This window comes from Vulpes vulpes, chromosome X, assembly GCF_048418805.1.
Source record: "Vulpes vulpes isolate BD-2025 chromosome X, VulVul3, whole genome shotgun sequence".
Classification (NCBI taxonomy): Eukaryota; Metazoa; Chordata; class Mammalia; order Carnivora; family Canidae; genus Vulpes; species Vulpes vulpes.
Genome location: NC_132796.1, coordinates 76,204,467 through 76,216,574, shown reverse-complemented (window position 1 = coordinate 76,216,574; position 12,108 = coordinate 76,204,467). Strand labels below are relative to the sequence as shown.

General features: G+C 36.3%; 1 protein-coding gene across 6 annotated transcripts in view; it reads right to left on the bottom strand.

Moving 5' to 3' along the window:
- The window catches only part of NRK (Nik related kinase), a 144,728-nt gene that overhangs the window by 70,756 nt on the left and 61,864 nt on the right, over nucleotides 1-12,108 (bottom strand). For all 6 annotated transcript variants that reach the window (XM_072744954.1, XM_072744953.1, XM_072744958.1 and 3 more), the window contains exons 3-4: nucleotides 7,704-7,760; nucleotides 6,223-6,294 (exon numbers count right to left, since the gene is read on the bottom strand). In XM_072744954.1, coding sequence (XP_072601055.1) covers nucleotides 6,223-6,294; nucleotides 7,704-7,760 — 129 coding nt within the window. The remainder of the gene's footprint in view (nucleotides 1-6,222; nucleotides 6,295-7,703; nucleotides 7,761-12,108) is intronic.

Below are 12,108 nucleotides of genomic sequence, written 5' to 3'. Positions count from 1 at the left end.
CAAGTACTTTATAAGGTATGATTTTCGACCATTTTCTCCCATTCTGTGGGATTATTTCTTATTTTATTTTTTATACTCTTGGTGTCATATCTAAGGATCCTTTGCCAAATCCAAGGTCATAAAGATTTATCCCAATGTTTTCTCCTAAGCCTTTTTGTAGTTTTAGTCTCACATTTAGGCATTTGATAATTTTGAGTTAATTTTCATATAAATTAGGGGTGCAAGCTAATTCTTTTACATATGGATATCTAGTTGTCTCAGCATTATTTGTCGAAAAGACTATTTTTCTTCATGAATTGTCTTTGCACCCTTGTCAAAAATCCACCATTGATATACAGAAATAGTCCTTTCCACTGATTGGTATCTCTGTCCTTATGCCTGTACCACACTGACTTGATTGGTTTGTGACTCATTGTATTTTAAAGGTACTGGTTTGATCTTTGCTAATCTTTTATAAAGATATGCTTAAAGTCATTTATACATACATGTATAAATACATAATGTATTTATATATATAAATTATAAATAAAATGTATTTATATATGAAGTAAAATATGTAAATGCTGTACACTCACTGAATATTTTCTTCTATTAGTAGTAACAGTTGAGTGTATATTCCTCTAAACTTTTTTATTCCTCCAGAATATATATATCTCACTATTCTGCAACTTGCATGTCTTATTCAATACCTAAAATGCATGTTTCTATATCAATAAACATAAATGTACTTCCTTTATATGGATGCATAGAATTGCACAGAATAAAGATATGCATGTGCCACTCAGGGGACAGATCAGGGCTAAAGGTACTGTTGTTGTTGAGGATTACCTCTATAGTGATAATTGAAGCTATCTTTTTGGATGGGATTGCCAAGGTATAATACATAATTTCAAGATATATTTTTAGTAGAAGACAGTATGATGTCATGAGAAAAGAGCATCTAGGGGTGCCTGGGCTCAGTCATTTAAGCATCTGACTCTTGATTTTGGCTCAGGTCATGATCTCAGGTTCCACCTAGCGTGGAGCCTGCTTACAATTCTCTCTCTACTCCTCCCCTCTGCCTCCTTCCCTCATCCCCCCCTCTCTCTCTCTCAAAAAAAAGGGGGGGACATCTACACTGGGCATTAGTACACCTGGGTTTTATCACTAATAGCTAAAGGTTGGAAATTCACTTAATCTTCCCAAGGTTGAATTTATCTTCAGAAATCTGATGGACATTGGCAGCCATTACCATCTCCATGGAAAATTAGTGGAATCAAATAGGACAATTTATTTAAAGTCCTTTGAAGTCCTTGAAAGAAGAATGTTATAAATGCAAGGTATTATCATACAGTATCTTTGTTACTTGACCTTCTCATTTGCATTAGAGTGTTATCAGAATTATACACCTTTCTCCACTTTTTACCCCAACCTACAAACATCAGCAACTTTTGTTTCTATCATTATTTGTTATAGTGGAGTGAAATAGGAAGCTATTCTCTCTCCCTAAGACTCAGCTCTACCCTTGTACCATGACAACCAAGTAGTTCCCATATGTTCCATAATCTGTAACTATTAGCCAATCGATAAAAAGCTCTTTGCTTCTCAATAATTTAAAAATCATCACACTTGAGCAGCCCCAGTGGCACAGCGGTTTAGCGCCACCTGCAGCCCAGGATGTGATCCTGGAGACCTGGGATGGAGTCCCACGTTGGGCTCCATGCATGGAGCCTGCCTCTGCCTGTGTCTCTGTCTCTCTCTCTGTCTCTGTCTCTCTCTCATGAATAAATAAGTAAAATCTTTAAAAAAAATCATCACACTTTATGTGTATACAGGTGCAATGCATTGGATAAAATATTTTAAAATGTTAACTTAAGAAAAGTAAGTTAAATTGTTGGGAATTTCCAATAAGCATATAATTTCTTTATGCATTTAGATATCATATCCTTAACTTAAATTAACTTACATACAAGGAACTAACATTCACATATATGAATGACATAATCATTGATGAACACAGGATAGTGCATAATGAAGTTGAGGGTGATGTGAAATGACTCAGGAAGTGATTACACTTGACAAATGGATTTACCACCTGGGTCCTTTGAATTCCTACTTGCTTTAAATTTCAATTGATAATAATAAAAAAGTTCACCTAATACATCTAGAAAAGTTCAATTTATATAATCTTTTTAAGAGTACTCTTACTGTACAAAGTAAATATGTTGTAGTATGTAAAGAAAAGATTATTTGACCGAAAAGTGTAAGTAATTTTTTAATTAAATTTTTAAATTTGAGTATAGTTGACATACAATGTTACATTAGTTTCAGGTGTATGACAGAGTGATTTAACTTCTCTATACATTATGCTATACTAACCACAAGTGTAGGTACCACCTGTCACCATATAATGCTATTATTTTACCATTGACTATGTTCTCTATGCTGCACCTTTCACCCATGTGACTAATTCACTACATTACCTGAAGCCTGTATCTCCCACTCCCCTTCATCTATTTTACCCAACTCCTCACTTCCCCCACTCTGGCAACCATCACTTAGTTCTCTGTACTTATAGATCTGATTTTTTTAAAAGATTTTATTTATTTATTCATGAGACACACACACACACACAGAGAGAGAGAGAGAGAGAGAGAGAGAGAGAGAGAGAGATGCAGAGACGCAGGCAGAGGGAGAAGCAGGCTCCACGCAGGGAGCCCGACATGGGACTCGATCCCAGGTCTCCAGGATCACACCCTGGGCTGCAGGCGGCGCTAAACCGCTGTGCCACTGGGGCTGCCCTATAGGTCTGATTCTGCTGTTTGTTAATTCATTGGCTTTTTTAGATTGCACATGAGTGGAATCATATGGTATTTGTCTTTCTCAGTCTGACTTATTTTATCCTAGTAAAGTGGCTAAAGTTAAGAACACAAGAAATAACAAATGTTGGAAAGGATATGGAGAAAAAGGAACTCTCATGCACTGTTGGCAGGAATGTAAATTGGTATAGCCAATGTGGAAAATGGTATGGAGGTTCCTCAAATAACTAAAAATAGAAAAGAAGACATTTTAATTGAAAATAGTTGAGTTCCTGTCCTGAAATCCAGGAAAAAAAGATACCTTTGACTTCTCTGGGGCAATGAATCAGAAAAGGGCCAACCAGCATGAAAAGTATTAAGGAGTTAACCTATATCTTTAGTTCTCCTCAGAATTTCCTTTAATTACCTTGACTTGATGACCCTGGGTGTTAAGGAAAATACATTTTTTAGCTGAAATTAATAGATAGCTGAATATATCTAGTCAGCTTTCATTTTCTTTCTTAGCTTATTTTTCTGAAACCCAGTAGAAAAGATAGGCATTTTTAAAATATTTAGCTACAGTGTGATTAGACTTTAAAAATAGTTATGAAATAAATATAAGGCAATGTACTAGGTTCTAAAATGTCCCCAAATATTCATAATATATCTTGTAAAAAGTTTGAAATATCAGAGAAATGACTAGCAGCTGCAGAACATTTGTTAACGTTTCCCTGGGATTTTCCAGTAGATTTACCCATAAATATTCAACAACTAGGAAAGAAATCTAGAAATCTATTTGTCTTTAGGGGAAGGAGACAGGGCATGGTTTCTCCAGCTGGAAATCCAATGACAGGTTCTTTCTTTGTATTTATTGTGTAACAAAGGCAGAAATAAATAAAACAATCAACTTGTAGCATGAGAATTATATAGAAGTTCAAGTTCCAACCTCATCTCCGCATCCTAAGGAAACTCAGCTAATAAGCTCCCTTTGAATTCCCTTAACCTGTTTTCCACAAAGCTAAAAGCTGATCCTTGTGACTTTCATTCTTGCGATGTAGGACCACTGAACTTTCTGCTTTCCCTCTGATGTGGCTTTCCTTTGAAATGGTAACATCATCTGTCATCATATAGAAAAAACCTTGGGAGCTAGCAGTTCTGTACGTACATGGACACTCTCAGTTCCTAGCAAGGCACCATGGGTATGTTTAAAAGAATATGAATTCACAAAGGGTGCAAGAAATAGGAATGAGTTGATGATGTGAGGGTAAGAACACAAAGTACATGTAAAAGAGAAGCAAGGGCCAAACTGAGTCCTTTAACTTGTTTCATAGTTTAATTATCAAATAGATTTTTTTTTCTGAGTTAGAAAGTTCATGTCCCCAAGCAAAAGTAGGAGAATAGCTGGGCTCCAGACAGCTATGCAGTTGCATTTGATCATATTTTTTGCCCTGGTTATAAGTAGGCCAAATATTCTGGTGCCATTTTACCTATAAGGAATCTGAGGCCAAAAGAGGTAAGACCAGTTTTCCAAGTATTTCTTAGCAATTTAGTGATAGACTTGGGATTTAAACTCATGTGTCTGGACTTCCATATTACTGCTATTTCCATAAATCCCTGACTCAAAGAGATGTGTGTACAAGTCACAAAATTCTTATCCCAAGGGATTCAGGATGATTTAGAGATACTAACTGGATGATCAGCTAACAGTTATTTTTCTTACTAAAATATATAATCAGAGAGTTCTAAGTTACCAATTAGAAAAAATTTTAAGAGTGAGTTTCCCACATAAATACAAACTCCCCCAAAACCAATAAACCAAGATCAGATATGTTTGAAAAGCATTAGTGTGTTTGCCATTCTCAATTAACAGGAAGTTGAGCTTGTGAAAAACACATAAGTACATTATATCCATCAGGCCAAGTGGGTAATTTAAAACTCTCACACACATCCCAGTAACATGATGCTATAGCATTTCCTGGCTCAGGGCCAGTTGATCCCAGAGTAGCCTGAACATCCTACTTTTCGTCAAAAATAAGCAGCTCAAGGATACCGCAACTTCCTTTATAATTTCACCCAGTTCTAGAACCAAAATATGTTTCCCCGTGGAAAGAATACCAGAGAGGTTTGGGGAAAGATCTTTAAAGGGACTTATTAACAGAAATGTTTGATGAGACCAAAATTAGTCAAAGATTATATTTTTCATTCCTTAGCCTTTTGCAGCTTCTTTTTTTTTTAATCTTTATTTATTTATGATAGTCACAGAGAGAGAGAGAGAGAGAGAGAGAGAGAGGCAGAGACACAGGCAGAGGGAGAAGCAGGCTCCATGCACCGGGAGCCTGACATGGGATTCGATCCCGGGTCTCCAGGATCGCGCCCTGGGCCAAAGGCAGGTGCCAAACCGCTGCGCCACCCAGTGATCCCACCTTTTGCAGCTTCTTGATCTACCAAACCATGTTATTAATCAGCACTCTTTCACTTGGATATGCTTTGTGTCCTGAGATACATTGTAAATAAAACAGGAGCCAGGTACTTATTAGATGAATCATGAAGCTGTTTACCAATACCTTTCTAATATAAATACAAATGTTTTCTGAATGTGATTGTGTTAATGGAAAAAGTTATTTTAAATCCTGAGATAATATTTATTAAGGCACAAAGGTTTAAAATATTTGAATACCAGATAGCTGAGGAGAAAAGTAAGAAAAAAGATATCAATGAATTATATTGATAAGAGCAGGAATTCTGCCCTTAGGCTCACAGAATATTTTCATAGATCACCAACATCTACCAAAAAAGAATTTTCTTTGTCTGATCTTATTCTAGAGCCAGAAAATTATTAGAGTCATAGAGACTGCTTTGTAAGACAGTTAAAAAGCTTCAAGTAGAAAGGATCTTCACACTCCGTTATCTAATCAAGTACTATGCCAGATGTGTGAAGACTTAGCTTGGATAGTCTGTGGTTTTCTGTCTGCTATTGTTCTTACAATAAAAAAAGGATAGTCTTCCTTTAGCTCATATACAATAACAATGTTGTTAGAATCACAATGGGGGAATAGCCAGTCAGTCTGGAATACCATGTGAAAGGTGTAAAAAAGATCTTGTGCAGGCCAATTCAAGGAAAAATTTTCTCTTGGTTTTATCTCTTTTGTTACTACTCAGCTAGAGGGTTCTATGCTCTGTGGATATAATCAATTCTTCACCTGCTGTCAACACTTACCTGTTCAGGGAACCATTTCTTCTAGCTCCTGCTTTATGACAGATGTTAGTGTTCAAGTACAATGATTGAATCTATGTGAATGAATGTGTTAAAAGATAATATGTTATCACTTCCAGGCAAGAATATTTTAGCGATGTCCCTCTAAAGATAAAGATATAAAGGGTTAGTTTAAAGTTGAAAATTAAAGGAAAGACAGCTTGAGACCTAGAGGGGACTTTCAGTACTCACACTGTATCTCCATCCAACAGACTTTTGATATTTATTCACTCTCACTCTCTTTCCTATTTCAGGTAAAGGGGTCTGCAAAATCAAGAACAAAATGTTATTAGATCCACTGGTACACTCGGAGAATGATTTATTTTTAAATATTTTGTGTTCTTTTGGCACTAAGTGGAAGAGTAACATAATATTATTCCTCTCTCAATTTTCACTAATAATTTTACTTCAAAAAATGAAATTCTTATATATACAGAAACTTGGCACTAAATTCATAGTAACAGATTTAACTGCCATGTTAATGGGAACATTACCATTTGATGTTAGGAAAGTGCTATTTCTCCTTATAAAACAAGGTAATTGAAACTATCTATGGGTTGAACATGCTTTTTAAATATTTCAAAAGTTAGAGTACCTAAAAGGTAAATTAAATATATGTAAAAGATTTTTCAAGTCAAAAGAAGGAAATAATTATTTTAGAAAGGCACACTCAAAAAGTACTAGGCTGATTATTTGGAAGACATGGTTTGTAGGGCAAAATAAATCCACAAAACCTCAAAATTCCTTGAAATTCACATTGGTTTTCAACATTTGACATTTACTGGCAAAATAAAAACCATAAAACTCTTTAAACAGTTTCAGCAATTCACTCCCTGCACAAATTGGAAAAGAACAGTTTATGGCATTGACAACAGTTCAGTGAATATGTATAGTTTTTCAGTCATAAATTTGAGAATTTTTCTTTAGGGTATAGTGAAGTGAAAATTATTTTATCTTTGCTATGTTCATGCTAATATTATCTTGAAAAGTGAGGCACTCATGCTAAAGAAAAAAGACAGAAATCAGTGCTTAACAAATTCTATGACAATATGTTATGAACCATGACACAACTTTACAAATGTTAGCAGGAACAATGTCAATTAAACTGTCCCTCTTGCTCATCTGTCAGAAAATGCCTGAAAAATGTGCATCTATGACAAGTTCTTTCCTTCTACCTGTCATTGAGAATCTAATGGCCTCAATTCTCAAAAGGAAAGGTTGGTCAGGGAGAAATATATGATGGAAAACAGGAGAATGAACACAGTATTAGAGGAAATCTCCTCTTTGCTATCCCTAGAAACAGATAACTAGAAATAGACAGGAATATAGATATTTTCTTCATTCTTAAAGAATGCCAAAATATGTAGACCTTTCACTGTGAGTGAAACATTTTATGTGTAAAAACAATAAATCAATAATTAAAAATATGATACTAATGGATAGAAATATTAATTGATAAATATAAAAATCCAGATTAACACAATTATAATTTTGTATACTAATGATTAAAACACAACTATTTTCCGAGCTGTTTATCCCAACACCATACACAGTCCATTAAATGAACAGAATATGGACAAGATATATTACCTTACGAGCATTCATTACTTGCTGTTTATCCCAACACCATACACAGTCCATTAAATGAACAGAATATGGACAAGATATATTACCTTACGAGCATTCATTACTTTAACAGCTGTAAATGCACCAGTTTTTTCATGGAGTCCCTGAAACACAGGATAGTAACAAACATTAAATGCTAACTATACAATCAAGAAGCACGCATTGATAGGAGAACAGATACATACACATATATATACACACATATATATATATATATACATATACATATATACATACACATATATGTACATAATGGAATATTATTCACCCATGAAAAGAAGGAAATCTTGTCATTTACAACATGGGGAGCTAGAGAGTATAATGCTAAGTGAAATATGTCAGAGAAAGACAAATACCATATGTTTTCACTCATATGTGGAATTTAAAAAAATATTTTATTTATTTATTCATGAGAGACATAGAGAGAGGCAGTGACATAGGCAGAGGGAGAAGCAGGCACCCTGTGCGGAGCCTGATGTAAGACTCGACCCCAGGACCCTGGGATCACGCCCTGAGCCAAAGGCAGACGCTCAACCACTGAGCCACCCAGGCGCCCCCACTTATATGTGGAATTTAAGATACAAAACAAATGAGAAAAGGAAATTAAAAAGACAAATAAAAAAACAGACTCTTAACTGTAGAGAACAAACTGATGATTACTAAAAAGGAGTGGTGTGGATGGGTGAAACAGGTAAAGTAGATTAAAACTACACTTATCTTGATGAGCACTGAGTAATGTATAGAATTGTGGAGTCACTATATTGTACACCTGAAACTAATATAAAATATGTGTTTACTATACTGGAATTAAAATTTTTAAATATAAATAATTAAATAAGGTCAAACATCATAGCCTATTATGGAAAATAGCATATTACATATAGAAGAAATATCAGGTATTATATAGAGAACAGAAATATTATGTTATCAGTATTTTATTTTATTTTATTTTATTTTATTTTATTTTATTTTATAAGATATATCTATTTTAAAGAGAGTGAGTGCAAGCAGGGTGAGAGGGAGAGGAAGAGGGAGAGAGAATCTTAAGCAGACTCTCCACAGAGCACGAGCCTCATGCAGGTCTTGATCTCATGACTCAAGGGATCATAACCTGGGGTGAAATCATGAGTCCAGTTCTCTCTTTTTTTAAAGATTTTATTTATTTATTCATGGGGGAGAGAGAGAGAGAGAGAGAGAGAGAGGCAGAGACACAGGCAGAGGGAGAAGCAGGCCCCATGCAGGGTCCTGGGTCTCCAGGATCAGGCCCTGGGCTGAAGGCAGTGCTAAACCACGGAGCCACCCGGGCTGCCCATGAGTCCAGTTCTTAATGAACTGAGCCACTCAGGTGCCCCTAAATTATGAATATTTTAAAAGAAACTCCAACTAGCTCACTTGAAAAATCAAGCAAGTTTATGGAGTAATTTTGCTTTTTTGTGTTTGTATTAAAATAGTGGACATTATTGGCCATTTGAAGACACTGTTTTCTTAGCATCTTTAGTCTAGATATACATGGTACCAGAGCATCTATATGAAAAGTAAAAATTTCAGATTGAAGATAGGGAAAAAGGAGGTGCTAATACTCAACATTTTTTCAACTGATTATGTAGCATTATGCAGATATATCTTTCCACTGCACCCCTCTTATACATTAAATAAGTTTTGCCATAATGATCACAGGTAAGAGTGATACATAAGTAATCCAATGACCTGTAAAGTGTTTAGTATGCTCTCAGTCATGAGAACAATGATATTTATGAAAGGAAAAAGTTCTAAAAGATTCTTTTTAAAAAGATTTTATTTATTTATTTATTTATTTATTTATTTATTTATTTATTTATTTAAGAGAGAGTGAGTAAGACCAGAGTGAGGAGCAGAGGGGCAGTACTCTGCACTGATCATGGAGCCCCATGCCAGGCTGGATCTCACCACACTGAGGTCATGACTTAAGCCTAAATCAATTGCAGGACACTTAATCAACTCAGCCACGCAGGTGTCCCTGAAAGATTCTTATTGGAAACATTATGAGTTCCAAAAATTTAGTCTTATCCTAAAAGAAAGTACAAGTTATAAACTTATAATTTTCAAAAATGGACACAGAGGTTAGGAATCAGAGCTCTCATTTTGTGGCTGGTGCCTTTTAAAATATTTCAAATTGTAGGGGCACCTGGATGGCGCAATTAGGCATCTGACTCTTGATTTTGGCTCAGGTCATGATCTCAGGGTCATGATACCAAGCCCTGTGTCCAGCTCTGTGCTCAGTGCAGTCTGCTTGAGATTCCCTCTCTCCCTCTCCCTCTGTCTGTCCCCCCACTCACTCACTCTCTTTCTGTGTAAATAAAATCTTAAAAAAATATTTCAACTTGTAGTCATAGAAAAAATTCACTTTTGTATTTATATGAGTAAGACTTCAACATAAAATATAATGCCTTATCTAGCACAAGATTTGATTTGGGTGCTGTAGTGAGTTAGGCAGTGTCTCCTAAAAATTTAGATTAACCCACAACTACAGAATGTGATTTTATTTCTTTTTTATTTTTTTATTTATTTTTTCTTTTTTTAAATTAATTTTTATTGGTGTTCAATTTACCAACATACAGAAAAACACCCAGTGCTCATCCCGTCAAGTGTCCACCTCAGTGCCCATCACCCATTTCCCTCCAACACCCGCCCTCCTCCCCTTCCACCACCCCTAGTTCGTTTCCCCGAGTTAGGAGTCTTTATGTTCTGTCTCCCTTCCTGATATTTCCCAACATTTCTTTTCCCTTCCTTTATATTCCCTTTCACTATTATTTATATTCCCCAAATGAATGAGAACATACACTGTTTGTCCTTCTCCGATTGACTTATTTCACTCAGCATAATACCCTCCAGTTCCATCCACGTGGAAGCAAATGGTGGGTATTTGTCGTTTCTAATGGCTGAGTAATATTCCATTGTATACATAGACCACATCTTCTTTATCCATTCATCTTTCGATGGACACCGAGGCTCCTTCCACAGTTTGGCTATTGTGGCCATTGCTGCTAGAAACATCGGGGTGCAGGTGTCCCGACGTTTCATTGCATCTGAATCTTTGGGGTAAATCCCCAACAGTGCAATTGCTGGGTCGTAGGGCAGGTCTATTTTTAACTCTTTGAGGAACCTCCACACAGTTTTCCAGAGTGGCTGCACCAGTTCACATTCCCACCAACAGTGTAATAGGGTTCCCTTTTCTCCACATCCTCTCCAACATTTGTTGTTTCCTGCCTTGTTAATTTTCCCCATTCTCACTGGTGTGAGGTGGTATCTCATTGTGGTTTTGATTTGTATTTCCCTGATGGCAAGGGATGCAGAGCATTTTCTCATGTGCATGTTGGCCATGTCCATGTCTTCCTCTGTGAGATTTCTCTTCATGTCTTTTGCCCATTTCATGATTGGATTGTTTGTTTCTTTGGTGTTGAGTTTAATACGTTCTTTATAGATTTTGGAAACTAGCCCTTTATCTGATAGGTCATTTGCAAATATCTTCTCCCATTCTGTAGGTTGTCGTTTAGTTTTGTTGACTGTATCCTTTGCTGTGCAAAAGCTTCTTATCTTGATGAAGTCCCAATAGTTCATTTTTGCTTTTGTTTCTTTTGCCTTTGTGGATGTATCTTGCAAGAAGTTACTGTGGCCGAGTTCAAAAAGGGTGTTGCCTGTGTTCTCTTCTATGATTTTAATTTTTATTTATTTATTTATGATAGTCACAGAGAGAGAGAGAGAGAGAGAGAGAGAGAGAGAGAGAGAGGCAGAGACACAGGCAGAGGGAGAAGCAAGCTCCATGCACTGGGAGCCCGACGTGGGATTCGATCCCGGGTCTCCAGGATCGCGCCCTGGGCCAAAGGCAGGCGCCAAACCGCTGTGCCACCCAGGGATCCCTCTTCTATGATTTTGATGGACTCTTGTCTCACATTTAGATCTCTCATCCATTTGGAGTTTATCTTTGTGTATGGTGAAAGAGAGTGGTCCAGTTTCATTCTTCTGCATGTGGATGTCCAATTTTCCCAGGACCATTTATTGAAGAGACTGTCTTTCTTCCAATGGATAGTCTTTCCTCCTTTATCGAATATTAGTTGACCATAAAGTTCAGGGTCCACTTCTGGATTCTCTACTCTGTTCCATTGATCTATGTGTCTGTTTTTGTGCCAGGACCACACTGTCTTGATGACACAGCTTTGTAGTACAACCTGAAATCTGGCATTGTGATGCCCCCAGCTATGGTTTTCTTTTTTAAAATTCCCTTGGCTATTCGGGGTCTTTTCTGATTCCACACAAATCTTAAAATAATCTGTTCTAACTCTCTGAAGAAAGTCCATGGTATTTTGATAGGGATTGCATTAAACGTGTACATTGCCCTGGGTAACATTGACATTTTCACAATATTAATTCTTCTAATCCATAAGCATGGAATATTTTTCCATCTCCTTGTGTCTT